Below are 27972 nucleotides of genomic sequence, written 5' to 3'. Positions count from 1 at the left end.
CTCGGGGGGCGCTGCGGGGCGCTCGGGGGCGCTCGGGGGCGGCGGGCAGGGCGCGCTCCGCACCTGCGCGGCCCGGCGATGGCGCGGCGCGGGCCGGGGCCCCGGGCGTCCTGAGCGAGCGCCAGCCGGGGTGCCCGCGCCGCCGGCCCTGGCCATGTCGTCGTCCTTCTTCAACCCCAGCTTCGCCTTCAGCTCGCACTTCGACCCCGGTGAGTCCGGCGGGGAGTCCCTGGCCCTGCTGCCGCCGACCGGCTGCGCCCCCAGCCCCCCACTGCGGACATGGTGCCTTCCTGAGCCGCGGTTTCCTCTTTTGCATGGAAATTAACCCTTTGGGCACCCTGAGCCCAGCCGCAGAAGGAGCTGCTGGCGGGAGGGCCCCGGCGGCGGGCAGGCGGGCAGGCCGCGGGGCTGGCACCTGGCAGGGGTGGGCGCGGAGGGCCGGCGGCGTCTCTGGGGATGCCTCGGGCACAGGTAACTGGGGCAGGAGGGCCCGCATCGGGCCCAGGTGTCCAGGGGAGGAGGTGGCCAGGGGCGAGGGTCCCCTGGGAGGGTGGGAGTGTCACCTTTGGGGCCCAGGCCTCCGTGGCCCCTTGCCCGTCCGTGGTCTCACCGTGGGAGCCTCTCTTGCTGCCCAGAGCCGGTTCCGGGGAGCCCTGCCCGGCGGCCCAGCAGCCTGCACCGGGAGCTGGGAGCAGCGGCCTCCCGCAGGACAGAGCCCACCGGGCAGAGGCTCGGGAGGTGGAGCCCCGTGGTGCCCAGGCCCCCTGCACGGCCGGGGGAGGTCCAGGTGGCCGGCCTGGGGGGTACAGCGTAGCTGGCTGCGAGGCCCCGGGGCCCGGGCTCTCACCTTGCCGGGCAGCTGGCACCGGCCGCCTGTTTACTCATGGCTGCTGGCATCCTGGAGGGGTGGGTACCGCGGGGGGCGCAGGGGGCACGGGGCCTGGGACAGCAGGAGGCCCGCGTCCGTCCCCGGGAGGGGGTAGGCTTCCTTGCCTCTATGTCACCAGCTCCAGCCCTCCTTGGTCCGAGTGGGAGAGAAATCCCTGCCCTGGAGCCCTGGCCCAGGGGCCGGAGTCCCACCCACATGTCACTGGAGCTCGGGCACAGGCCAGTGCAGCCAAAACAAAGCCAGGCACATGTGACAGGCTCTCCTGGGTCTCCCGCCTGGAGCCGGGCCGGCGTGTGCGGCCATGCGCGGCGTCCCCTGGGCACAGCCCCATCTGAAGGCATCTGCTCCTGGGGGAAGGGAGCTGACGTGAGGTCTGTCTGCTGGGTTTAGGGTGTGGGTGTCAATCCCTCAGCAAAGCCTTCCCAGGCCATCGGCCCCCAGGGCTCGGGAGCTCGATGTCACCCGCGGACGGCCCAGCGTCTGGGTGGCAGCAACCCCAGGCCCCGCCAGCCTAGGCACAGCCCTCCGGGCGGCTCCGGCCACTGGTCCCCGCAGCCTGCGGGCCGGGAGGTGGGGGGCCGACCCCAGGACTGCGGCCGTGGAGCTGCCGGCAGGGTCGGGGATGCGTGGGCACATGTGCCAGGACTGGCCCTGGGATCACCACCCCCTCCCCTGCCCTCCCCCGCCTCTCCCCGCTCTGTGGCGCCCGAGCTGCCCTGTGTGGGGTTCGGCCGCCACGTCCCTACGCTCGGTGTGTCCTGGCACTAGACCCTGCCCCCACTTCCGAGGACCAGAGCTTTGCGGGGCTTGCAAGTGTTTGCGTAAACAGCTGCGATCGTCGTAATTATAACGTGTCAGTTTAACGACGTACAGGGAAAGTTGTCTTCAGGAGGGCAGGGGGAGGTCCCCTCGGCAGCCCTGGATGGCGGCAGTGGGTGATGGCTGGGGTGCAGGGCTCCGTGCCGGCCCCCACGTGGGCGAGGCAGGGCCCCCTGGCCTCCCGCTAGATGCCCGGCCCCGTGGAGTGTCTCTGGCGCTGTCTTCTCATCGGTAAAAATGGGACAGCAGGGCCTGTCCCCCCCCCCGCCCCCGCCCCCGGCCCTCGTGCGGTGGAGTGCTGGGGAAGCTTGGCGCTCCGTGAACAAAGATGCTGTTTGGAGGGGGTGGCGGTGAGCCCACGGTGGCTCCGTGGCGTTCCTCTGTCCCCAGAGTGGAGGGGGGTTCCTTCTGAGGGCTGCTTGTGTGTGGAGGGCTGGGGCGCCTTGCTCGGGCCAGCAAGCCCAGGGGGCAGGGAACACCCGCGCCCTCGGCCACCTGGGAGTCTGTCCCTGTGGCTCCCCCTCCAGGGTGGACGGGGAGGCCGGGCCCAGGCCGCACCTTCACCAAGTCACCCGCAGGCCACGTGTGCTTCCTGGGATTCCCTGGAGGTTGCCGCGGGGGGTGCAGCAGGGACGGTGGCAGTTGTGTTGAGAAGGGGACTGAGCTTGAGGCTCAGGCTGTGAGTACGGGTTCCAGGGGGGCCCGGGGCTGGGGAGCCCTTGCCCAAACCAGCGCCCTGCGGGGCCGCCACCAGCTCTCATGTGTGGGCGGGACTGGGGTGCGTGAGGGGGCAGGCCTGCACGCGTGCTCTCGGGGTGGGCTGCCACTTGTGGGGTCCAGTGCTTTCTCCCACGGTGTGGGTGGCTGTGGGGGATTTCCTCATGCCCTCGGGGCTGTGTGGCCTTGGGCTGATCCCTCAAGCTCCCGAGACTCGGCTTGGCGCAGGTGACCCCTCACCCTGGGGAGACCGGCTGGACAAGGCCTGAGGGGTGCCGGGGGTGCCACATGCTGGGTCGGGAGCAGTTGGGACGGGATGGCCCTGGGGGACTGGGGGGTCCCAAGGCAGGAGACTGGGCGGGTGGGGCCTGGGGGGGCCTCGGTCAGTGGCTGGCAGGTCCAGGCCTCGCTGGAGCTGCTGCGGGTCCCTGACCCACCGAACACAGCGAGTCCCCGGCCCGTAGGGTGCCGGCTGACCGGCTGGGGGACCTGGAGGTCAGGGACACTGCGCAGACCCGGCGCCCCTGCCCCTTCCCCCAGCCCCTTGGCTCCCGTCCTGCCTGGGTGCTCACCTCATGTTCCCTCCGGGGAGAGGCCTGCCTGGGGGGCACTGGGGGGCAGGCGGGGAGCCCTCTCCCTGGCGGCAAGTGCACAGCGGCCGCAGTTCTCGAACCTGGTGGCCTCTGCTCTGCGGCCTGGCTGGGGCGCCAGGGACCCACCCTGCGGCCGGCGCCGCCACCCTTCCTCGCGCCCGGGAAGGGCGGCCCCCGGGTGGGGGCCGCGGGGGGCTTTGCTTCGGGCACCTTCTCCAGGGAGCCAGCCTCTGCCTTTCTCCCCCCGGGGCCCTGCTCCCACACCAGCAGGTACGCTCACACGCATGCACACACACGTGCACACACATGTCCCCAGAAATGTTAGTAAATGTTTGTACGCCTCTCATGGACACTGTAAACACGTGCTCACACACACCGGCACCTCTCACGTGCACACATGCATAGGGGTGACCCCGGCGTGTGCACACCTGCACACGTGCTCTTCACACAGCTGAGCACACACAGGTGCCTGGTGCGTACACCTGGGGCAGAACCCGTTGTTTAAAATATGTGGTTACCGGGGATCCCTGAGTGGCTCAGCGGTTTCGCGTCTGCCTTCAGCCAGGGCCTGATCCTGAGGTCTTGGGATCAGGTCCTGCGTCGGGCTCCCTGCATGGAGCCTGCTTCTCCCTCTGCCTGTGTCTCTGCCTCTCTCTATCATGAATAAATAAAATCTTTAAAAAATTAAAAAATAAAAAATAAATAAAATAAAATATGTCGTTACCTCCTTGGGGGCGGAGGGTGTCTCCTGGGCGAGGTGGCCCCGTGTGTGGCCTCTTGACCCTCTGGCTGCCCATCCCCCCACCCGCCGTGGGAGAGTCCATGGGGCAGGGCCCGCACTGGGGCTGGACCCCAGTCCCTCCGAGGCCTGACCGGCTCCCCAGCCTTCGGTGACCTTGAACTAGGCGCAGTGGTGCCCCTGGCTTTTGAGTGTGGCCTTCCCCGCCACCCTGTGGTAGGCACTTGGGCTCCTGACTCGCTCAGGCGGCCCCCGGGGCTCCCAGCCGCCCCCGCCCTCCGCGGCCTGCGGTGCCCTGTAGACGCGGCGCCCGTGCCCACCCGGGGGAGGCTTCAGAAGAAAGGGAGGGAGGCAGGTGCAGCGGCCTGGGGACCTGCGCGTCCACCGCCCGCCCCTCGTGCAGGACCGGGCGCCAGCAGGACGCGGCCTTGCCTCCCCGCCCCGGCAGAGGAAGCGGCAGAGGAAGCCGGGGCAGGGCCGCGGCCGAGCCAGTTCCCAGGCGGCCTGTGTGGGCCGCGGCCGCCGAGCCCTGGGGCCGGGCGCCTGGTGCCCTGAGCGGGGTGGGGGTCTCCCGAGGCCACCCTGGGTGGGACCGCCAGCCGGAGCACATGGGAGCACCGCCTGAGCCGGGTACGGCGGGGTGGGGGGTTCCTGGGAGGACGCGGTGCCCGGGGCGGCGGCTTGTCGTCACGAGGGCTGGGCCCTGGCGGAGGAAGTGGCAGGACAGGAACGGGCAGGGCTGGTGCCCTGCTGGTCCCACCTCAGGGCCACTCACCTGTCATGGCATGGGGGTGAGGCGGTGGGGTCCCCGTGAGCCGGGCCAGCAGCAGGGAGGCGGGAGCTGGCCCCAGACTCTGCCCAGGCCTCCCCTGCAGCGGCCCAGGGCCGAGGACCCCGTCCTACATCTGAGGAGTCCTCGCAGGGGGCCCGGCCTGGGGAGGCCCCACGGGGCTTCACCCCTGCTCCCGTCACTCTCCGATCCTTCGTGATTTGGCACAGGGGCCCTGGGGTTCCGATTGCAGCAGCCCTGCAGGCCCTGCAGCCAGTCCTGGGGGGCCCTGCCGGCTTGGGGCCCCGGCTGGGGGCACCGGGCAGGTTCACCTGCAGGCCCCGCGGTGACTGCTGTGGAGGCCGTACGCCTGGGGCCATGGAGCCGCGGGGGTGGTGGCAGGTGGGGGCTGTGCTGAGCGAGCCCCTGGGGAGACCCCCCCCAGGAAGGCGGGATTCGACCCCATGGGAGGCAGTTCCCAGTGCGCCCGGCTGCTCTTGCTCAGACTCACGCGGCCCGCGCCGGTGGGCCTGCCCGAGGCGTCCTGGCTCGCGCCGCTGGCCGTGTTCCCTGGTGACACGGCGCTGTGCGTTCCCCGGCCCCACGGTGGACTGCCGTCGCCTTCTGTCCCCCAGGTCTCTAACTGTGTCACGTGACGCAACCCACCCTGCAGAGGACTCCTCCCTTTACAGGGTGCGCTCCGGCGTTTACTGGCCTCTGGGCATGTGCAGCTGTCCCCGCCTTCGTCCCCCAGGACCAAGCCCACGAGCCTGCCGGTCCCCCTCCCTTCTCCCCCCGCACCTCGCGTGCATGTACAGGGTCGCCTCACGAGGTCACGTCATAGCAGCAAATCGTGTGACACGGGGCCTTCCTCGTGTCCCCTGATTGGCTGGCTCGTGGGGCCTTGCTCCGAGAACGGCAGGAGCAGCTCGGGCCCCGGGGCAGCGGCGGTGGCCGCCGTGGGCAGCCCCTCCTGGGGCCCGCGTCTGCCCTCCCGCGGTGGCCGTGCTGGGGCGCAGATGCCGTCCCCCTTCCCCCGCGGCGTCGCCCGTGTGGCGGTTCCTTCCGTGATGCCCCTCTGGGCCTCTCCTCCCCCGTCCTTTTGGGGTGGCACGTCTGTACCCTGGAACCCGGAGCCTCGGTCCCACGCGTGTGTCGTGGCTCACATTTGCTCTCCCGGTGCTGTGTGGCCGCGGAGTGTGCTGGCGCCAGCCGCCCATCCTTCCCGACCCTGCGCTCGGTGACGTGGCGCTGGTGGCCGTCGGGCTGCAGTGGAGGCTGCGCCCCAGGAGCTGGCAAACGCCGCCCATGGAGACCTCCCCCCTTTCCTTTTTCCTTTTTCCTTTTTCCCACAAAGCTGGTTGTGGGGCATTTGGGCCGCCTAGTTCATCCTGGGGACGTGCCTGAGCCCTGCTGGTGGCAGGCTGGCACCCCCAAGCCGCAGCTCCTGGCCGCCACGGGGACGCCTGGAGGAACGATCCTGCTCAAAGCTGCGTAGCCTGGGAGGGGGCTGTCCTGTCCCCTGGCGGGGCCTGCTCCGGGCCTGCGGGGTCTGGGCTCCTTTCCCAGGCCCACGGGCGTGCTCCTGCCCCTGGCGAAGGCCGCAGCTGGCCCGGCAGTGCCCCCACTGCCCCCGCCCCCAGCCGGCCGCCCCCCAATAGTGCCCTGCATGGTGTCCAGGCAGAGACGTGGAGCCAAGGGCGGCGGGGCGTCCGAGCCTGGTGGCCCTGGGCCTCTGTCTACCAAGCTGCTGTCCCCCGCGTCCCCCGCCCCAGCCGTGCTGGAGATGGACTCCTCCGTCCGGCTCAGCTGCCCCGGGACCTGGTGCCCAGCGTGTGTCAAGGCAGGGTCCCCGGGTGAACAAACAGGCCTGTCTTCCCGAGGTGTCTCCCACAGGCCAGGGGGCGTGGGGGGCGTGGGGGCCGTGGGCGCGTGTGCCTCGGAGGGCCAGGTGGGCGAGGCTGGGGGCCCGTGGGGGGGCCGTCCGTGCAGGGGAGACCGTGTGGAAGGTAGAGGCAGCCCCCGTGCTCCCCGTTGTCACTCCCACCCCCCAGGCCCCCCACCCCGGGACCGGCCATGCGGGTGGGCCCCACGCTGTGTGGGGGGCTCTGTGGGGTCGGCGGTGGCACCCTGGCCTGGGCCTTCTCACGTGTCACTGGACAGTGTGGAGATTGCGGAACTTCCTTCTGTCCCCGTGTTTGTGACAAGCTGGCCTGATGCGGGGCAGGGCCAGGGCGGCTGCTCAGCTGGTCCCGGCCGGGCCCCCCCAGACCACCAGGCCTACGCCCCCGAGCGTCTGTCCGTGCTGTGGAAACGTGCGCAGGTGTGTGCGAGTGGGAGCGTGAACATGTGTGAGTGCGAGTGGGTGTGTTCCCCTCCCCCAGGCCCCCTTGGTGCTGTCCTGCCCCTGGGGAGCCAGGGCCCGAGGGTGCCCCCCGTAGGCTCCGTGTGGGGCCTCAGCGGTGACCCACACGGACGGCAGGAAGGGGGCGCACCGCATGCCAGCTGCCAGGCCACCCTTGGCGGGTCAGGGGCCCGGGGTCCGGGAAGGGGTCCTCCTGGGTGAGCCCCTTGGCCCCAGTGCGCCCTGTGCACCCTGCGGGGGCAGCACCCCGGGGCTGCTGAGCGGCGTGGTCACCGGGGTGGGGGCGGGGCACGCTGGCACCCGGGCCTGGGACACGCGTGCTTCCCTGTGTTGGAGGAGGCCGGGCCTTGGCCTCTCAGCCCCACCCTCCGTCTTCGGGGTGTGCCCTCCCTGTCGCCCGCTCCCCGCACACCCCCTGCCCTCTCAGCGCCTCCTGTGCCCTCTGTCCTCATGCGGCGGGTGGTGCCCTCGACCGGGCCTCGGGGCTGAGAGGTTTGGAAGGTTCTGGAGTGGGGGCAGCGGGGCACAGCCACCCCAGCCGGACGCCCCGTGGGCCTCTCTCATCTGCTGGGGGGTGGAGGTCGGGTCTGGCTGCACCCCGGCCCAGAGCCCGGTTCTGAGGGGGGAGGGTGTGCCTCAGTTTCCCCCACCTGGCTCTGGTCAGCTGAGCCTGGCAGCGGTCCGTGATGGTTCTGGGTGCAGTGCCAGCTGTGGGGCGGGGATGTGTCCTGCGGGGGTGGCTTTGCCGTGGGAGGCTGGGGTTGGGGGTCCGGAGCCCGCGTGTCGGAGCCCACGCGTGTGGGCAGGTTCGTTCCGGCTCACAGACGCCTTAGGGCCCCGCTCTCAGCCCCTGCTCTGCCCTCTCGTTCATCAGGTGGCCTCTGAGGTTCGGGGGACGTGGGGCAGCAGACGTCCCCTGCGGTCACCCTGGAGCCTGAGGCCCCGAGGCCCCGAGGCCGGGTGGCTGACCCGTGGAGTGAGCTCCCCGTGGTGTGAGCAGCGGGGGGCGGGGGGCTGGGAGCTCTGGGGGCCAGGCCGCCGTGCCAGTGCGCCCTGAACACTTTCTTAAATTGAGGTGAAACGCGGGGATCACTGGGTGGCGCAGCGGTTTGGCGCCTGCCTTTGGCCCAGGGCGCGATCCTGGAGACCCGGGATCGAGTCCCACGTCGGGCTCCCGGTGCATGGAGCCTGCTTCTCCCTCTGCTTGTGTCTCTGCCTCTCTCTCTCTCTCTCTCTCTCTATCATAAATAAATAAAAATTAAAAAAAAATTGAGGTGAAACGCACAGAACAGAGTGACCTGTCAAAGAGAGCAACGCCCAGCGCTTAGTGGGTTGACATGTCATGCAACCACCCCGTCTAGTTCCGGAACATTCTCCTCACCCAGTAAAGACACAGTGGGCCACCTGCAGCCCCGTCCCACCCCCGGCCCCTGGCGCCACCCCCGTTTGCCGCAGACGGTCCACACTGGGGGGGGTGGTGCATGGCGATGTCCAGAGGAGCCCCCACTTTCCCTCGGGGTCACTGGCCGGGACGGGCTTCCCGCTCTCCACGTCCTCGCCACACTCACTTCTCATTAAACGATTTGTGACCGTCTTGGCGGGTCAGAGGCCTCGCGTATGCTTCAGAGCAGCTGCCGGGTGGGACAGCAGGCTGTGGCCCTGGGGGACGCTGGGGAAACAGAGGCACGGGGCCGCGGGGCTGGAGGGCTTGACTGCTCTGCCCTCGCTCTGCCCAAGTCGTTCCGGAGTGCTGTGTGTCGCAGGCCCCCAGCCATGTCCCCTCAGGCTGCAGGGACAGTGAGGGGAAGGGCCAACCTGTGGGCAAGGGGGTCTGCGTGGACGGCCCGGAGGGGGCGTTGGTGGGCGCTGCTTTTGGAGATGGCTCTGGTGCTGCGGAGGGAGGGCCTAGACACCCCAGACCCCCGGAGTTGGCAGGGTCCTGGCTATGCTGGTGGCCGTCCGGGCCTGGGTGGGGTCACCCGTGGGGAGAGGTGACAGGGGTGCAGGGGCAGCTGGCTGTGCGGTTCCGGGAGTGGGTGGGCGGGCACGGGTCCAGGGAACGGGTCCACCCGAGGGAAGGGCCCACCTGGGGGTGGCGAGGAGGGTCCAGGTGGGGACCGCGGGGTGGGGCCGACGGGGAGGCCTGGGGGGTCTGCCCCATGGCCCAGGATGCGGCTCCGCCTGCTGCAGACACGGCCCAGCTGGGCCCGCTGAGCTCTGGCTTGCTGTGCCGTCTCCCCGCTTCCTTCTGGGTCCCCGTCGCGTCCCCGGGGACACCTGGCTGCCCTCGGCAGGTGGCTCCCGGCGGGGGATGGATGGGTGATGCTGAGGCCCTGGGCTCCTGATGGCATCGAGCGCGGGGACGGAGATGTGGCTTACGCACGTGTGACCGGAGGCGCTGCGTGCTCGTTGGGGCCACGAGGCGCAGATGGCGGGAACGGAGGCCGCTGCTTTGCCTCCCGACAGGTGCCGTCCACGCGTTGAGGGCTTTCTTGGGGGTGGTTTGGTCTTTCTTCGTCCCTTGACGTCCCCGGGACCTGGATTTATGAGCGATTGCGGTCCCGCCTCGGGTTCCACTTAGTGCAGGTGTAACTGAAGTGAACTCTGCGAGGTTTGGGTTTTCTTGGGGTTTTATTTGGAGGGAGCGCGTGCGAGTGTGCGAGGAGTGGGGGGCGAAGAGAGGGGGTCCCGGCCGACTCCACCGTGACATGACTGACGCCTGGCGCCCCGACGTGTCCTCGTGGCCTCGCAGCGTCTCCGTAGCGTGGCGGCGAGCTTTCCTCTTTGGGAACGCCGTCTTCGGTTCGCTGTGTAAGGCTTCCTTTGCAGATGTACTGATTTTTTCTTTTTTTAATCCTTCCCTCTTTTGTGGACTGTTCGGGCTCTTTTTGTCCTAAAAACATCACCTCAACGAACATCTCTTCTGTCTGCGGTGGTGACGCGCTCAGTCCTGGGTTCGCCTCGGTTCTGGCTTCCCGTGCCCTCTGGGTTAGGCTCATGGTTTAAATTCCCAGACGAGGGATCACTTGGCCAACGAGGGGGCCGGTCCCCCAGGGGGGCCGTGAGGACGGCTTTCCCGCTTTCCTGATGCTGCCGGGTGCAGGCCGGGGAGACCGGCGGCAGGGCTGGAGCGCAGGCTGCGGCCGAGATCGCCCCCCAGGCCTGGAAGAGGACGTGGCCTTTTGGGTTGCGCTGTTTTGATTATGGATGAGGCCAAGTGTGTTTTTTTTTTAGATTTTATTTATTTATTCATGAGAGACACAGAGAAAGGCAGAGACACAGGCAGAGGGAGAAGCCGGCTCCCTGTGGGGAGCCCCATGTGGGACTCGATCCCAGGACCTGGGGTCACGCCCTGAGCCAACGGCACACGCTCCACCGCTGAGCCTCCCGGGCGTCCCTGATTTGGGGCTTTTGTGGAACATACGTGTTTATGGAGGCAAATCCATCGATATATTTGATTTCCTCTATTGCTTTTATTTTTTCTTAAAAAGATTTTATTTATTTATTTGAGAGTGATACAAGCAGGGGAAGCAGAGGGAGGGGGGAAGCAGACTCCCCTCGGAGCAGAGAGCCCGCCGCGGGGCTCGAACCGAGGTCCCCGGGGCCCGGTCCTCCACTGCTCGTTGCCTCAGCGTCGTGCTCCGCGTGGAAACCTGGTGACGTGCCTCCCTGGCTCCCGCCGCCGGCCTGGCCCTGGGCCTTTCCTTCTGCGCCTGGCCTCCCGCGTCTTCCCGCGGCACCGTGTGCGCTTCGTGGTGGCCACGTCCTCGCGTGGGGTCCGCTCCGGCCCACGCCCTCCCCGGCTCTGTTTTGCTCCCTGGCCCTGTGTGGAGCGTCATCCCCCACAGGGTCACAGGACTGGGACAGGGGCTTGGAGAGGGCGTGGGGGCCACCCGGACGTGTGACAGCCAGTCCCACCCCCTCCCGATGAAGACGCGGTCACGTCTCCCTCTCAGGGAGGGCCGGCGCCGGTTCCGCTCTGCGCTGGGCCCCCTGCTTCCCGCACCCGCACGCAGCTCCCTTCGCATCCTGCAAGGGGCCCTGAGCACACGGGGGAGGGTGACTGGGCGGGACGGCTCCTCGGCGCGGGGTCCCGGGGGCAGCACTGGGGGTGCGGTCCCGGGTGCGTGGCCACCGTGCCTACTGCCCTCCTCAAGGGCCAGCGGCCAGAAGACCTGCCCAGTGGGGGGGAGCGGGGACGCACGGGCCCCCGTGGGTGACCCCCAGGGCGCTGGCTGCTCCCCGGGTGCGGGGCCGGGGCTCCTCCCAGGGGACGCTGCGTGGACGGGGCTGTGGAGGCACTGGGAGGTCTCTGCCTTGGGCCCCCTGGGCTCGGGTCGCGGCTGTCCCCGCCGCCCTTGCCCCCCAGTCCCCTGGCCCCGTGGGCGAGGGTGGGGCCCAGGGACCCGGCAGGTGCCCGGTGCTTGCCCTCGGGCTCCCGTGGCCTCTGGGCAGCCCCCCAGTCAGCCCCCCAGATAGCCCGTCAGCCCGCGGCCCGGGGTGCCCATGTGGGCGCAGGAGGGCAGCTGTGCCGCCTCAGGCTCCTCGCTCTCGCCGGGACGCCGTTCCCTCCTGTGTGGGGGAGCAGGCCCGGGGTCACCTCGGGGGCTTTGGGTCCCCTAAGGCCTTGCCGAGACCAGGGATGACCCGCACGGACGCACCTGGTGTGGCCGGCTGCTGCATCGGGTGACGGGGTCTCGAGGGGTCGGCCACGGGGGGCAGGGGGGGTCGGCGTGACAGGTTGGGGGCAGGCCGGGGTGCCTGCTTGTGTCTTGGGGCCGTGGGGGCGATCCTCTGTGTCCGGGGAGTGGCGCTCTCCCGGCACCCACGTCCCCACACCTGGTGACGCTCAGGGCCGAGGCGCCAGGTGGGCCGGGTGCGGCCCTGGGGGTCCCTGCTGCTCCCGGGACAAGCAGCATCAGGGGGCCTTGGGGACGCCAGGCCGGGTGCAGGAGGCCCGCGGTGCACCCTCCGGGGCCCTGGGGTCCCCCGCCCCCCGCCTCGGCTCCAACCCCGCCGCAGAGCCTGGCGGGTGCCTCGCTCCGGGCGCCTCTGGGATCCTCACGGCTCGGGCAGGATGACTGGCCTTGGGGCGGCGCCGGGAGGGCAGGCGGGTGACCGGGTCTCATGGGCGGGCGTGTCAGTGCCCCATCAGCCGCTGCTCCGCGTCCTCGGACTGAGGCCAGAGCGGCGCCCCGTGGCCATTCCGGGAACTGCGGGTCCGGGCGGCGGTGGCCGTGTGTGCACCTGCGGAGCCTGTGGGTGGCAGGTGTGGCGGGCCCGGGGCGGGGGGCAGGGGGCCGGGAGGCCGGGGTGGCAGGGGTGTGGGGCCGGGCGAGCTGCCCCTATAACCCCCTCTCCCTCGGCAGACGGCGCCCCCCTCAGCGAGCTCTCCTGGTCGTCCTCCCTGGCTGTGGTGGCCGTGTCCTTCTCCGGGCTCTTCACTGTCATCGCCCTCATGCTGGCCTGTCTGTGTTGTAAGAAGGGCGGCATCGGGTTCAAGGTGAGGGCTGGGGGGTCCGAGGCGGGTGGACGGGATCCCAAGGGCCGGGCCCTCTTGTGCCCACGCAGCGTGGGCTTCCCTCCCTCCTGGGGTCACCTGCAGGCCACGCAGACCTGGGACCCCACAGCCTCCCGGGGTCCACCGACGGGAGGGGCCTGCAGGCTTTTGGGGACCCCCGCCCACTACCTCCCACACTTTGGGTGCCCCGTGTGGGCCCGGCCCCGTGCTGTGGGATCCCGGCTCGGGGCCCGGCCTCAGCGCCGTGCGCAGGTTGGGCGCCCTGGGACAGTGAGGAGGGGCCTCGCGGGCGGCCGTGGGGGTCCCGAGCACCGTGGGAGGGGACTCGCTTCCCCAGGGGCCCCTTGCTTCCCGGGGAGGAAGTGCCCCCGGCCCCTCAAGCCCTGATCGTGGGACCCAGCAATGAGAAACCACAGCCGCCCGCACACGCTTCCCGCGCACCAGGACCCCCCGGCCAGCTGGAATCGCAGTCCTTGGGGCCCCCGGGCCCCCACAGGGAGGGGCTGGGTGCCGGAGATCGGGGCGACCGCGCGGCAGTAGCCAGCGCTGCTGTTCATGGAGCGTCAGCCAGACGCACGGCCCTGGCCTCTCGAAGGCCGCCCCCAGGGTCGCTTCCAGGGAGCCTGGGCCGGAGTCAGCGCTGAGGCCCGGAGAGTGGCCGGGGGCTCCCCGGGGAGCTGCTCGGGGAGGGAGGACCAGGCGGAGGAGCTGCCCGCCCAGAACCACCCAGAACCTTGACCGGAGGCCCCTACCCCGGCCGCCTGGGCTGGAGGCAGTTCCCAGGCCTGGCGGCTTTAAGAGGGGACCGGCCATGCACGTCCCCGCTAAGCGGCCCGCACCGCAGCCGCGACGCCCCCGTTTAGAGAGACAGCACCCCTGCCACGTAGGCCGTGGCGCAGGAGGCCCCGCGGGGGGCTGTGCACCTGTCCGGCGAGGATGAGGAGGTGCCTTTCACCCAGCCGCCCTCCCGGGTCCCCCAGTGCCCCTGTGGCCGGGCTGTGCCCTGGCAGCTGCGGGGTCCGTGCCCCTGCCTGCGCTCCCTCGGCCGGTCCTGGGGAGGCCGTCTGCCTGTCCTGCGTCACCTCGCAGCACTCTGGGCAGGATCCTGGAGCCATGAGGCCGTGGGGGTGGGGTGGGGGGCCCATAGAGGTCAGCCCCTCCCCAGGGCACGGTGGGAACAAGGCCCCAAACAAAGGCCAGCCTCAGCCCCTCCCACCCGTGCCCTCCTCACTTCCTGGGGAACATGGTGCCCAGAACATTCCGGCCCCAGTGCGCTTCGGTGGGCGGGCCTGCCTGCACGGGGACTCTTGCCTGGTCTCTGGGGGCCCGGGGCTGGGCACCCCCGTGGAGCTTGCTGGGAGCAGGGGCCGGGCAGTGATACTCACGCTGTCCTACGTGATCGCTTGCTCTGCTGGCACCATCCGGCGGGCTGCCAGGCGGCACCGTCAGGTATGGGCCGGGGGCTGGGGCCAGGCGTGCTGGGGGGTGGATGGGGCTGCAGTGGGTACCCCAGGGCCCCCAGGGAGGGCTCATGGGCCCTGGGAAGGGGAGGCATCGCAGGGGATGCTTCCTGCTGTTCCCAGGCTCTGTCCTCTCTGGGTCGGTACCAGGACTGGGGTTGCCTGCAGTGGGCTTCGGGGACGAAGGAGGGTCCCCGGGGGCACGAAGGGCCAAAGGAAGAACCTAGGCCGTCTGGCTGCCGGTCCAGCCACCTGCCCACATAGGGGCTGTGCTCTGGGCCTCAGTCTACCCACCTGGGCAGTGGGCTTGTGGGCTCCAGGGGTGGGAGCTGCTCTTGTTTCTGTAGGAGGGGATTCCTGAGCCTCTGGCTCTGCTCTGGAGTGCGCTCTGGACCCGGGGGAGGGGCTTCCCCACCGACAGGTGCAGCAGCTGCATTTCCAAATAGCAGGCCGGCCAGGTAGGGCCCCCCCGCTCCCCACCCAGGCTGCCATGGCTGGGCCAGGCTCTTCAGGAGCCCCCGGAACAGAGGAAGGCCCTCCTGGGTCGAGGTCCAGGGCGGCCCGCAGGCAGGTGGCTGCAGAAGGTGGCAGGGAGCCTGGCCTAGGCCTGCAGCCTGGGGGGTGGGCTCCCTGTTCCGGGCCCTCAGGAATGCAGCTTGTGGAAGGGGCAGGGTGGGCAGGCTGACGGGGCCCCTGTCCCTGCTCCCCAGCCCTGACCTCGAAGTTGGGATCACAGGCTGCTGGGGGGAGTGGGGGCGCAAAGAGGGTTGGGGGGCTGACCAACCGGATGGGCAGGGGCAGCCGGCCTGGGGCTCCGGGCACCCATGCTTGAGGCCCCCCCCAGGCCTCTGGGAGGAGAATCACCCTCCCCTCCGGCCAACACAAAACAAAGCTGTCTGGTCCCCTAGTGCCCGGGCAGCTGGGGGGAGTGGGGGAGTTCCCTGCCCGAGGACTGGGAAGGTGGGGGGCGCTGGCAGGTGCCCCACCTTGGTCAGGCCCCCAGCCTGCTCCACCTCCGGCTCCAGAAGGAGCGGAGAGCTCGGTGCTTGCCGAGCCTGGCCTGCACCCCTTGCCCCTGCCCTGCCCCCCATCCCCGGAGCCCTGGAGTCACTGCCAGCGGGCGCCCACCTACCGCCGCAGGAGTTTGAGAATGCCGAGGGGGAGGAGTACGCCGCGGGCTTCTCGGCACAGGGGTCCCCTGCGACAGGGGCTCAGAACGGGCCAGACGTGTACGTCCTGCCACTCACCGAGGTCTCCCTGCCCATGGCCAAGCAGCCGGGGCGCTCAGGTGAGTGGCCCCCCCCGGAGAGGCCGGGTGGTGCGCACCCGTGTGACTCCGGGGTCCAGCCTGGCCTCTGGGCTCAGGAGGGGAGAGGCAGGAGAGGGCTGGTAGGTGCCCCCTTCTGGTGGGACCTGGGGCACCGCGGACAGGCTTGGGTCAGCCTCCTGCCCGCCCCCCGGGGGCTGCTGTGCAGAGGGGCAGCTCGGGCCACAGGGGCGAGGAAGCTGTGGGCCTGGTCCTGCGATGGGCTACCGTGTGCTGGGAGGAGGGGCTCCCCGGCTGTCCCAGGATGGCTGCCCCCACACGACCCCCTGAGGCCAGCAGGGACATGGGCCCCATTGTGCCCAGTGGGCAGGGCCCACCTACTCAGGGAGGAGGGGCTTGTCGGGGCCCCTCCGTGGGCGGGCTCGTGAATGGGCCTTTCACTCAGGCCTTGGGGTGGGGGCAGGAGCAGCAGGGCCTCTTCCGTGGCCCCCTTGCCCTGTGTCCCGTTAGTTCCCCGTCCTGGGGTCCCCCCCAGGGCGAGCACCCACAGGACAGATGTGAGTTCAGGCTGGAAAAGTTAGAGGTCAACATCCAAGCTGGGCTTCAAACCCATCTGCCTGAGGCTGGTGCTGTGGGCACCACTGGTCGTGTCCGGGTCTGTAGGGGGAGGTCCCGCGCTGACCCCCACCTCCGAGGCAGCTTGACCTCAGTCCCTGCGGGCTCCGAGGCAGGGCCGTGCCCACCACCCTCCGCTCCTCCAGGGGCACGAGGAAAGGGTGTCAGGCCCTGAGGGGTGATGAGCAGGCCCATCCCTGTTCTGTTCCAGGCCTTGGCAGGCCCATGACCACGAGGCTGCCCACTGTGAAGCCCAGACTTCTTTGAGGGCTGGGGACCCCCAAGGTGCTGAGTCCTCAGAGCAACCCTGTGGGCCCCCAGCTGCCGGCCCTAGGGCCCGGGTTTCCATGGGTGTCACAGCCCACCCTCCAGCCCGCGTCTCCTGGAGGAGAGGTCACCGGTTAGGCAGGAGCCAGGGCTGAGGCTCAGAGGCATGTGCCCCCCGCAAACTCCAGAGGGTAGGCCCCCTGCTGTAGGACGCTCCCCTGGCCTTCCTGGATGGCCCCGGGGCTCTCTCAGCTGTGCTGGCCTGGACACTGCGGCTGGTGGGGAGCCAGGGGTCACCTACCCCCAGCCCGGGCCTGTCACATGCACACAGTGTCTGGGACCTCGAAGGATCTTTGAGACGTGGCTTCTCCCCCCGCTCGGGGGGCTGTCCCTGAGGGTGGGAGCAGAGACCAGAGAGAGCAGCGATTGCTTGCTTTCTCCATTTCCATAGCCCATGTCTCAGATCTGCAGGATACCCCGTGTCTGGGGAGGTGATGTCGGGGGGCAGCCCCCCCCGGAGGTCAAGGCTGAAAACCCGAGTAGCAGGTGCCACCTGTTGAGACTGTAAATGGAGGAAGACAGTGCAGGGGGAGGACCCCCGAGGCTCGAGCCCCAGTGGGACCCTCCCCACCCTAAATTCTGCTTAGCGTCAAGGTCCGTGTTCCCTGGGAGCCGCCCCCCATCCCCGGGGCTCTCCTGGCATCCTCGGCCCAGCCCTGTCCCCTGGGCCCTCAGGGCGGTTGGCGTGGGAGCAGAATTCGGGGAATCCCTCGGGGGACAGGGTGTGAGTGGGCTCGGCAGCCGTGGCCCATCCTCCAGGGCCCCCGCTGACCCTTCCTCCCTGCTGACCTCACCCAGCGAGGCTGCAGGAGAATGGGCCCAGTGTGTTCCGTGCACGGCTGTGCCAAGCAGCCCCCAACAAAGGAGCCTTTGGTGTGCCTGGTGCTGGAATGCCAGCCTGCGGCAGGGGTGAGGGGACGGGCGGCTCCAGGGCCCTCCTCCCCATGGGCTTGGCCCCGGCCATCCCGCCTGCCTGGCATTGCCCACGCACTGGTCTTGGCTCCAGGCCCTGCTGTCTTTGCGGCTTGTCCCTGTAGTTTGGGGACCAGCCTTCCCAGACCCACCCAGAAAGATGCCCGGATGCAGCTCGCAGGTCCACAGCTCTCCTGGGCAGCAGGCATCCTGCTCCTGATGGCAGCCCCCCAGCTGTGGCCCCGGCGCTGGGGGGCTGAGGGCAGGTGCTGAGTGGGCAGCCCCGGGAAGGGCAGATGGGGGCGCTGACAGCCCGAGCCGGGGTTCCTGAGCCCCCTGCCCTGTTACAGTGCAGCTGCTCAAGTCCACGGACCTAGGCCGCCACAGCCTCCTGTACCTGGAGGAGGTTGGCCACGGCTGGTTCGGGAAGGTGAGTGGCTGACCCCGGGGGCGGGCTGGCGCGCGCTGACGCCGGGGGCCGGTCTCCTGCCCGGCAGGCACAGGGGCAGGATGGAGACCCCCTCCCGGGGGCGTCCCTTCCGGGCAAGTCCTGGTGTCAGATGCTGGGAGGCGCCCTGGGAGCGCCGGGTTGGGGGCGGCGCGGGGTCTTGGTCCTGGCTGCTCCCCTATCCCCAGCCTGGGGATCCCCACTTCCTCCCTGCGGACCCCCAGAGAGAGCCGGAACAGCCGGGGCCTTGGGATGAGCACGAAAGGGAGGATGTTACAGCCGGGAGGGTTCCCCCAGGAGGGGCCCAGAGCCCCTTCTGCAGATGAGTAAAGCAAGGCTTCCAGGTCGGGGCTCGGGGGGAGCGAGGAAGGACAGGGCCGCCGTGACGCCTGCCCCCACAGGTGTTCCTCGGGGAGGTGAACTCGGGCATCAGCAGCACCCAGGTGGTGGTGAAGGAGCTGAAGGCGAGCGCCAGCGTGCAGGAGCAGATGCAGTTCCTGGAGGAGGCTCAGCCCTACAGGTGGGTGGCACCTGGGGCCGGGCGGTGGCAGGCGGGGGCTGCCGGGCACGGGGCCCTGTGAACAAAGGCAAGCTCTGTGCTGTCCCTGCTCCTCCCCTACCCCTGCAGAGCCAGCCCCCCTCCCCGCCCGCCCGCCCCCTCCTGGCCTGAGTTCGAGTCAGGGGGGCAGCCTGTTGGCTCCTGCAGGGCCCTGCAGCACAGCAACCTGCTCCAGTGCCTGGCCCAGTGCGCGGAGGTGACGCCCTACCTGCTGGTGATGGAGTTCTGCCCCATGGTGAGTGGCCGCTCCCGCCTCCATCCCCTGCTCCCTGAGCGGGCCCGGGGCGCATGCCCACCACGTCCCGCTGCGTCTGGGCCCCGCCGCCTGTCCCGCTCAGTTAGGACGCTTTCCTGCAAGCCCTCACCTCTGCGTCCTGGGCCTCACGTGGCCCATGCTCCTCCCAGGGCGTGACCTTGGCTGCCCTCGTCCCCCGTGGCTCCAGGCGTGCTGCAGGCTCCCCCCCCCCCACCGCCCCGTCTGCCAGTCTGGTTTCTGGACGACTCTGGGCCGTAGCTGTGACCTCCGGCTTCCCCAGCGGCTGGGCCCTTGCTGGAGCCGGGCGGTGTCCGCAGGTCAAGGCTGTGCCCGCTGACGCTCGGGTCGTCTGCCCTGGGCCAGCAGTGAGGTGGCGAGCACATGGGCCCCAGGGCGGTACACGGGGCGTGCTCCTGTGGCCCCGGGCCCTCCACCCGTGGGGTTGTCCTCCCGCGAGCAGGCCACTGGGGCAGACCTCGTGGCTGTGGGATGGCTGTGCGGCCACCAGGCCCTGGGGGGGAGGGGCGCCTGGGGGGCTGGCCGGGGTGCCCGCCCCGATCGGCGCATGACGGTGCCGCCTTTCTTGGCAGGGGGACCTCAAGGGGTATCTGCGGAGCTGCCGGGTGGCAGAGTCCATGGCGCCTGACCCCCTGACCCTGCAGCGCATGGCCTGTGAGGTGGCCTGTGGGGTCCTACACCTGCATCGCAACAACTACGTGCACAGGTGAGGGCGGGGCAGGGTGCCGGCTCTCCGGGCGTCCCCGTGGGGCTCAGGGCGGCTCTTGCCCTCGCGCCGAGGGGCCCTGGGTTCCCGTCTTGGGGCTGTGTGAGGCTCAGCTGGTCCATCTTTATTCAGCCTTTAGGGACCATGGTGCTTTAATGAAGACCAGACAGACGGGGCGCGGGGTGGGGACCTGCTTCTGCAGGACGTCAGGCTGGCCCGGGCGAGCACAGGCAGGGCCCAAAGCCCATCCACCGTCCCTGGGGTGGCCCCACACTGGCCCTTGCTGGCCTCTGGATCCCTAGGCCCCGGGGGAGGGATGGCTCTGTTCTGCTTCCCACCCTGGCCCTGGAAGTCAGAAAGACGGACCAGGGTGCCCAGCCCAGGGGGACGTGCCAGAAGAAGTGGCGATGGACAAGCGGCCCACCGGCCCCGGACGCCGCACGGGCCGTCCTCCCCAACAATATCCTGGTGCTGAGTGATGACACATGCAACTCCAGCATCAGTGATTTTGTTGAAGAGGGCAGCTGCCAGCCTCCCGACCTGCCCGCCGGGCCCACCCAGGGGGCCCAAGCACCCGCACGCCCCACAGGCGCGGGCCCGTCTGTGGCCCCCGGTGGATGTGCGCTGACCCCACCTTTGCCGTAGGGGCCCATGCCCCCCACACCCTGTGGCCCCCGAGCAGGTTGGGGGGAGGTCCGCAGCCCTGGGCCCGCCGTGCTCCAGGGGGGCACTCCTACCCCTACCCTGTCCTGGGCCGGGAGGGGCCCAGCCCCGTGTGAGCAGGGCCGGCCCGGATGCCCTGGGCTGCTCAGACCCCAGGGTGCCGGTTGCCGAGGGGGAGGGTGGAGCGGGCGGGAAGAAAGCCTGCGGTGTCCCTGGCTGGCTGGCTCCCGAGGGGTGGCTCAGTGGGCAGGGGGTCGGAAGCCAGGACAACAGCAGGGGTCAGGAGGGAGGGGCTCCAGCAGGGCCGTCCGGGCCCCCGTGCGTGCTCCCGCCCTCCCTGGGCCTCATTTTCCTTGTCTGTGGTGTAGCGTGTGCGGCCCGTCCCCGTGGGCCCCCGGGGCGCCCAGTGCTGGGCCAGGGAGGGGGCTCGGGGCAGCTGGGGGGACAGGCTGCCTCTCAGATGCCCCTTCCCACCCGCTCGTGAGCGACAAGGCCTCGGGGACACGCGGCCCGCCCCGCGGCCCCGCTGCCCCCCACGGGCCCTGCCGCTGACCCACACCCTCCCGCCCTCTAGCGACCTGGCCCTGAGGAACTGCCTGCTTGCGGCTGACCTGACGGTGAAGATCGGCGACTACGGCCTGTCCCACGGCAAATACAGAGTAAGAGCGCGGGGCCGCGTGGGGGGCAGGGCCAGCCGCCCGGCGCCCCCGGGTAACGCCGCCCCTGCGCCGCAGGAGGACTACTTCGTGACCGCCGACCAGCTGTGGGTGCCACTGCGCTGGATCGCACCCGAGCTGGTGGACGAGGTTCACTGCAACCTGCTGGTGGTGGACCAGACCAAGGCCAGCAACGTGTGGTGAGTGGGGGGCCGGCGGCGCTGGAGGACACGCCTAGGGAGACCCCGAGGCCGCCAGGCCCTGGTGTGTGGGTGCGTGTCCGGCCAGGACGCGGGGCCTGCCGGGTTCCAGGGGGCAGAGACGTGGGATGACCTGCTCATCTGCCCACCTCACCTCTCCATGGCCCCCCGGGGAGCTGGCGGGGCTGCTGGGCCACCTGTAGCCCACGGTCCTGCCCCTCCCAGATCCACGGACACCCACAGACCCCAGGCCCGAGCACACGTTCAGGTGGGGAGGCCACCGGGACTGAGATGGGGCCTCAGCGTGGCCCCCGCTGTCTGTGAGCAGGCCGGGCTCTCCTGTCTGTAGTCTGGAGCCCCCCTCCTCCCTGAGCACCCGGCACCGGGCGGGGCACAGAGGGGCACGCAGACCTGGGACTGCAGCTGCCAGAGGCTCTGGCACAGTGGTCCCCTCTTCCTTCTCCACCTCTCCCTTGCACCCCGCCAGCCTGTAGCTCCCGGGGCCTGTCTGGCCTCCCTCTGCTCCCATTGAGTGCTCAGAGCCTGGACCCATGGACACCCCCCCTTCCTGAGCACCCCGGGGCGTTTCCCCTAGTGCATCAGCACTGCACCCCTGTCCCCTGCCGGCCCATCCTGACTGGGGACCTCTGGGTGGCTCTGCTTCGGGCCGCCCGACTTCTCTGTTCCTTATGCTCTGGGTCTCTGGGGTCAGCCTGGCCCTGGAAGCTGGGGGAAGGACCACGGAAGGAACCCAGGTGCCATTTCCCAGCCCTGGAGGCTGCGGCCGCCCCTGCCCACTCCCTGGGCCCATGCGTGTTGTGGACCTAGACCCCCCTCTGCCATCACCGGGCCCCTAGCACCAGGAGCCTCACCGGGTCGCTCCAACCCCTGGTGCAGTGTCCAGCCTTCACCGCGGCAGTGAACAGATCGACAAGTGAATGGACTTGGGTTTGGGGAAAGGCCGGCGTGGCTTTTATTTGCCTGGGTGACCTGGGCGCCGCCTTGGGCCTGGCCGGGTCACGCATCCTGCCAGTTTACCCAAGGACCGTGCTACCCTTTGGGAGGGGCGTCCGTAGGATGCTGGCGGGATGACAGGAGCTGCCCTGTGGTGGCCGAGGCTCTGAGACCCCGGGCAGCCACGCCAGCCCCCTCTGAGGGCCGTCGTCTCCGCAGGTCCCTGGGCGTGACCATCTGGGAGCTCTTCGAGCTGGGTGCGCAGCCCTACCCGCACCACTCAGACCGGCAGGTGCTGGCTTACGCTGTCCGGGAGCAGCAGCTCAAGCTTCCCAAGCCCCAGCTGCAGCTGACTCTGTCTGACCGCTGGTGAGGACCCTGGGATGCCAGGCTGGGTGGAGCGTCCCCAGCCGGAGGGGCGAGACCGAGTCTGACGGCCTGGGTTTCCAGCTCACGCCAGCTCCCTCTCTGCCCAGCACTGACCTCTGGGCCCTGTCCTGTGCCCACGGCCCAAGTGGTCTCTTTACCCAAAACACAAACGCACCTGCGGCCAGGGTGGGGGCGAACTAAGGGGAGAGCCCTGTGCCCACCACTTTGGGAGAGTTGGGGTGTCTGGGAGTGAGCTGGAGGCTCTCTTCCCTGTCCTTGGGGGATTCTGGGTAGGAGGAGAGGCCCCAGACCTTGGTGCAGAGGGCCGCTCCACTCGTCCCGGCGGGGACTGGCGTCCAGGCTGGCGGTGCCCCCGGGCAGCAGGTGGGCGGGCGCGCGGGCAGGGCCTGAGCCCTGGGCCTCCCTCTGCGCAGGTACGAGGTGATGCAGTTCTGTTGGCTGCAACCTGAGCAGCGGCCCACGGCCGAGGAGGTGCACCTGCTGCTGTCGTACCTCTGCGCCAAGGGCGCCACTGAGGCGGAGGAGGAGTTTGAGCAGCGCTGGCGCTCCCTGCGGCCGGGTGGGGGTGGCGGGGGCCCCGGGCTGGCCGGCCTGGCTCTGGGGGGCGCGGGCGAGCTCGCGGCCACCTCGTCCTTCCCGCTGCTGGAACAGTTCGCGGGCGACGGCTTCCACGCGGATGGGGATGACGTGCTGACCGTGACCGAGACCAGCCGCGGCCTCAACTTCGAGTACAAGTGGGAAGCGGGCCGCGGCGCCGAGGCATTCCCCCCGCCCGGGGGTGCGGGGAGCCCCGGCCGTGCCTCGCGCCTGGAGCTCTGTGCCCCTGACGGCGCGCCCCCCGGCGTGGTGCCCGTGCTCAGTGCGCACAGCCCCTCACTGGGTAGCGAGTACTTCATCCGGCTGGAGGAGCCCACACCCGCCGCCGGCCACGAGCCTGACTGCGCCGGCTGCACCCCCAGCCCCCTCGCTGCGGACCTGCTCCCCGACGCCGGTGACCAGGACAATGACTCAGAGGGCAGCACTGCCGCCTCGTTGGCCATGGAGCCGCTGTTGGGCCACGAGCCGCCCGCTGAGGGGTCCTGGGGCCACTGTGACTACTATGGGCGGGGGAGCCATGCCCGAGACCCGCCCTGCCCGCTGGGCTCGCCATCACCAGGGACCCTCGGGTTGGCACAGCCTGGGGAGGAGGACACCGACTGGGGCGCGGCTGCCTTCTGCCCACCCTTCTTGGAGGACCCATTGGGCACGTCCCCCTCGGGAAGCTCTGGGGCTCGGCCGTCCCCGGGTGGGGAGGAGGTGGGGGAGGCCGAGGCATGCAGGGCCGCCCAGCTCAGGCACTGGAGTTCCAACGTGTCCGCCAATAACAACAGTGGCAGCCGAGCACCAGGCCCCTGGGCCCCGGGATGTGTGGGGGGCTGCATGGGCTGTTGCCCGGGCGCAGAACACGCCCTACAGGCTGTCCCTGAGCTGGCACGCCCCCTGGCCCTGGAGGACGCCAGAGAGCCTCTCCTCAGGCCGCAGGGGGCCTCCTCTGGCCTGGAGCTAGGCCGCTGCCTTGGCCCCCCTCATCTGTGTCCTGCTGGGGGCCTGGCACCTGCCACCTGCCTGGTGACCTCGTCCTGGACACAGGGGGCTGTGGGCTGGGGTGACAGCCCCCAGACAGAGCCCAGGCTTGCTGAGGAGGCCGAGGGCTCCAGCAGAGCTCAGCGACCCCTTCCCTCCATCCCAGCCCCATCCCAAGAGGGAGCCCTGCTGCCTGCCGAGGAGGCTGGTGCCCTCGCCACCCTGCCTGCCTTGCCCCTGCCTGCTGGCAGCTGGGAGACTGCCCCTGAGGTAGCCCTGAGCCCAGAGAGCCGCACTGGTTCCCCTGGGCTGGAGGCGCCAGTCAGAGAGGATGAGGACACAACAGAGGCCACTTCCGGCGTCTTCACGGACTTGTCCAGCGATGGCCCACCTGCGGGGAAGCCGGACTTGACGCCGGCCTTCTGCTCCCTGCAGAAGCAGGTGGGGACCCCTGACTCCGTAGACTCCCTGGATATCCCATCTTCTGCCAGCGATGGCGGTGGCTGCGAGGTCTTCAGCCCGTCGGTCACTGGCACTCCCGGCGGGCAGCCCCGAGCTCTGGACAGTGGCTATGACACGGAGAACTATGAGTCCCCGGAGTTCGTGCTCAAGGAGGCACACGAGCCGTGTGAGCCCGAGGCCTTTGGGGAGCTGGTCTCCGAGGGTGAGAGCCCCGGGCCCAAGACTCAGCTCCCCACCTCCCTCGGCGGCTTTGGGGAGAAGAACCCCTACCGTGACTCAGCCTACTTTTCGGACCTCGACACAGATCCCGAGGCCAGTTCGGGCCCCCCGGAGAAGGGAGGAGGTGCCCTGGCCTCCAGGCTAGAACTGGATCTGGAGAGCCCTGGGCTGCAGTCTGCACAGCCCTCGCCTGAGTCTGGGGTGCCCGGGGGGACACAGGGCCCTGGCCCCAGGGAGGTGCCGCCCCTGCGACTGCTGCCGCCGGAGGACGCGTTTCCGGAGCAGAGCACCTGCCCGGAGAGCCCCAGACTGGAGCCTCCCTGGGCTCCAGGGCTCAGCCCCGGGCGCCCCAAGGTTTTCCAGCTGACCCCAGTCCCGCTGAGCTCCGAGAGCCCCCGCCCTGACCTCCAGGAGGCCCAGCAGGGACGGACGGGGGGCCCCGGCGCCCCCAGGACCCCGCTCGGCTTGGCCTTGCCCGCACTGCCCGCGGCCGCGGAGGGCCGGCCGGAGGAGGAGGAGGAGGACAGCGAGGACAGCGACGAGTCCGACGAGGAGCTGCGCTGCTACAGCATCCAGGAGCCCAGCGAGGACAGCGAGGAGGAGGCGCCCCCGGTGCCCGTGGTGGTGGCCGAGAGCCAGGGCGCGCGCAAGCTGCGCAGTCTGCTCAAGATGCCCAGCCTGCTGTCCGAGGCCTTCTGCGAGGACCTGGAGCGCAAGAAGAAAGCCGTGTCCTTCTTCGACGACGTCACCGTCTACCTCTTCGACCAGGTGGGCGGGCGCCCCGGGCTCTGCGGGGCGGCGGGGCTGGGGGGGGTGGGCACGGCCCCGCCCCCGCCCGGCACGCCCCGCCCCCGCCGCCGGCCGCTGCAGCCCCGTGCCGCTCTGACCCTGCAGGAGAGCCCCACTCGGGAGCTCGGGGAGCCCTTCCCCGGCGCCAAGGAGTCGCCCCCCGCCTTCCCGGCGGGCAGCCCGCACGCCCCCGGCGCCCCCGCCCGGCCTCCGCGGGCCGACACCGCCCCCGACGGCTCCGCGGCAGAAGAGGGTGAGCTGGGGGCGGGGCGTGCCGGGCGGGGGCGGGGTCTGCTGGGCGAGGGGCGGGGCGCGGAGGGGTGGGGCCTGCCGGGAGTGGGCGGGGCGTGTCGGGCGGGGGCGGGGTCTGCTGGGCGAGGGGCGGGGCGTGCCGGGCGGGGCGTGGAGAGGGGCGGGGCGTGCCGGGCGAGGGGCGGGGCGTGCCGGGCGAGGGGCGGGGCGTGCCGGGCGGGGGCGGGGTCTGCTGGGCGAGGGGCGGGGCCTGCCGGGAGTGGGCGGGGCGTGTCGGGCGGGGGTGGGGTCTGTGGGGCGAGGGGCGGGGCGTGCCGGGCGGGGCGTGCGGGGCGGGGCGTGTCGGGCGGGGGCGGGGTCTGCTGGGCGAGGGGCGGGGTCTGCCGGGCGGGGCGTGGAGAGGGGCGGGGCGTGCCGGGCGAGGGGCGGGGCGTGCCGGGCGGGGGCGGGGTTTGTCGGGTGAGGGGCGGGGCGTACCGGGCAGGGTCTGCCGGGCGCGGCGTGGAGGGGGGGAGGCGGGCCGGCCGAGGGGCGGGGCGTCCGGGGCGGGGCGGGGCGGGGCGGGGCGGGGCCGTGACGTCCCCGACGGCAGTGACGTGCGGCCCGCTTGCAGGCGGCGGGCTGGCGTGGGGAGACGGCTTCCCGCGGGGCGCGGTCCCGGAGGCCGCCCCGCCCGCCGCCCCGCCCGCCGCCCCGCCCGCCGCGCCCCCCAAGCCGGCGGCGCCCGGCCCGTTCTCGCGCTTCACCGTGTCGCCCGCGCCCGCGTCGCGCTTCTCCATCACGCACGTCTCGGACTCGGACGCCGGGCCCGTGGGAGGTGAGGTCCGCGCTCGTTATTTCTCGTCTCCGGGTCGAGCGCGGTTTTCAGACGGGGAAACTGAGGCGCGGAGCGTCCGGCCGCCGTGCCACCTCGCCCGGGGGTGGGCCCGCCCGGTGGAGATGCGGCGCGACCTCGAGCGGCCCTCCCTGGCCTCAGCTCCCCGGGGCCTGGGCAGCCCCTGCGGCTTCCCTGGAGGCTCCGGGCAGGATCCCTGAGCGATCAGCCGGCCACCAGGAGGGGTTCGTGCCGCGGCCGGCTGCTCCTGCCCGGGCCTCAGTTTCCCCACCCGTAAGAGGGCGAGGGCAGGGCCGAGCTTTGCTGGGCCTGAGGGTCGGGTCTGGAGCCTGGTGACGCGGTGGGAGGAGACCCGGTGCGGCCCCAACCGGGCGCATGGGCAGGCCCCTTGCAGGGGAGGCGCCAGGCCGCAGCCCCAGGGGTCACCTGGTCCCAGGAAGGGACCCCGGCAGGCGACTCTCGGGGACCGCTGTCTGCAGTGTGTCTGCAAATGCTCACGCGGCACCTCCTGTTGGCCAGGCCCGGTGGCAGGTGCTGGGGGCAGCTGTGAGGAGGCTTGAGCCCCTGCTGGTCCCGCTCCAGGCAGCGGCGAGGACGGTGGTCGGCGTCCAGCACCCCGGCACCCCAGCACCCCGGCACCCGCGCGGCGCTCTGGAGGAGCGGGGCAGGACTACTCTGGCCGCTCGGGTTGGTGGCGAGCGGCTGGGGGTGCCCAGAGCCTCAGGCCCGAGCAGCCCCTGCCCCCAGCAGCCCCCGCCACCCCCGCCCTGCGTTACAACGGGCTGCTTGGCTTCTGCGGCCCGAGGACCTGCTCCCGGCTGGGGGCCTTGCATGCCCGCCTGCCAGCTCCTGCGGTGAAGACAGGGCGCTGTGTCCTCGCCCGGGGGGAGAACGGGCACAGGCCTGCTGGGACGGCGTCTCTCTGCCCCCTTTGCCCCTTCTGCCGGGTTCTGGGTCTGCTCAGCAGGAAGAGGCCCCCCGGGCTGTGTCCCCCGCCACCCTTACCTCAGAGTCTGTGGCTGTGTTTTCCCTGGGCGACTCCACTACCCCAGGGCTCCCTCCCTACGTGGTCTGGGCCAGCTCCCATCTGGGTCCAGGGTCTGAGTCCACGGCTGGAGGCCCGGGGTGGGGGCCGGGGGGGCTGCCCGGCCACACCTGTTCTAGAGGTGCCCGCGGCTGGCCCCGCACCCAGCTCCCCTGCGGGGCACTGCCCGCACCGGCCCAGCTGCGACGGGAAGTGGGGGCTGCACCTCCACCGTGTCAGGGGCTCCTGCCTGGCAGGCGCAGAAAGGGGTGGAGCTGGGAGGGGCGTGGGGGGTAGGGCAGCACAGGGAATATTTTTGTAACTGCTGTTGTCTGAGCGAATGGATACGGGATGATTTTAAGTTATTGTTGCCAAAGAGATGTAAAGTTTATTGTTGCTTTGGGGGTGTGGGTGGGGGACTTGTTTTGGGTTTGTGTTTTTTGTTTTTTATTAGTTTGAGGCTTAGGATGCTGGTGCAATGATTTTCTTGTTCCTTTTACGTTTGTTTTTTAAAAGAAACCAAGCTAAGAAAAAAAAAGGCTTCATGCTACACGTGTGTTTTCTTTTGGGGGTTTGCATCTAAAGCCCTGGGCAGGAGGGGGCCTGGATGGTGCCGAGGAGGGCACGGTCGTCCTTCCTGACCATGGCAGGGTGGGGGGATGCGAGAGGGCGGCCCCCGCCGTTCCCGGGTGGAGGTCTGCACGGAGCAGGGGGGAGACCGGACTGCAGCTGCCTCTTCCTGTCCTGCGAGGAGGGAGACCCACACACCTCCCCGATGGCCTTTCCCCTTGCCTCGCCAAAGTGCAGCAGCGGGGGCAGGACGACTCAGGGCTTCCGTGCATCTCTACCCCAAACATCTGCCCTGAGAGCCCGCCTGGCCCGTCCCCAGCCCCTGCGAGGCCAGAGGCCCGTGTCCCCACCTGCCCTACCTGCGGCCCCTTCTGCTTCTCTTCCTGGGCCGCGGACTCGGTGTCGCTTCAGGGCT

The 27972-nt window shown here is 70.5% G+C and overlaps 1 protein-coding gene across 4 annotated transcripts; it reads left to right on the top strand.

Moving 5' to 3' along the window:
- Positions 1 to 49: 49 nt before the first annotated feature.
- AATK (apoptosis associated tyrosine kinase) lies at positions 50 to 27537 on the top strand. 4 transcript variants are annotated; one of them, XM_077854557.1, is made up of 14 exons: positions 50 to 209; positions 12261 to 12394; positions 15013 to 15160; positions 17344 to 17423; positions 17843 to 17961; positions 18148 to 18235; positions 18847 to 18980; positions 20218 to 20302; positions 20378 to 20499; positions 21673 to 21822; positions 22257 to 24855; positions 24982 to 25129; positions 25742 to 25945; positions 26483 to 27537. In XM_077854557.1, the coding sequence occupies exons 1-14, from the start codon at positions 155 to 157 to the stop codon at positions 26521 to 26523; spliced, it is 4107 nt and encodes a 1368-aa protein (XP_077710683.1). In that variant the 5' UTR covers positions 50 to 154; the 3' UTR covers positions 26524 to 27537. The 4 variants fall into 4 exon arrangements, with proteins under 4 accessions (XP_077710683.1, XP_077710684.1, XP_077710686.1 ...); XM_077854558.1 differs by lacking the exon at positions 50 to 209 and adding an exon at positions 4369 to 4387; XM_077854560.1 differs by lacking the exons at positions 50 to 209; positions 15013 to 15160 and having other exon boundaries at positions 12292 to 12394.
- Positions 27538 to 27972: the final 435 nt, after the last annotated feature.

Source organism: Canis aureus, chromosome 16, assembly GCF_053574225.1.
Source record: "Canis aureus isolate CA01 chromosome 16, VMU_Caureus_v.1.0, whole genome shotgun sequence".
Taxonomy (NCBI): Eukaryota; Metazoa; Chordata; class Mammalia; order Carnivora; family Canidae; genus Canis; species Canis aureus.
This window is presented reverse-complemented; position numbering and strand designations above follow the sequence as displayed.

What these genes read in the sequence shown, in the direction of transcription:
- AATK (XM_077854557.1), top strand. Translation starts at nt 155, where the DNA reads ATGTCGTCGTCCTTCTTCAACCCCAGCTTCGCCTTCAGCTCGCACTTC. An exon ending in GAGGAGGCTCAGCCCTACAG is followed by an intron (nt 17,962 to 18,147) that starts GTGGGTGGCACC and finishes TGGCTCCTGCAG; the next exon opens with GGCCCTGCAGCACAGCAACC. An exon ending in TGTCCCACGGCAAATACAGA is followed by an intron (nt 20,303 to 20,377) that starts GTAAGAGCGCGG and finishes CCTGCGCCGCAG; the next exon opens with GAGGACTACTTCGTGACCGC.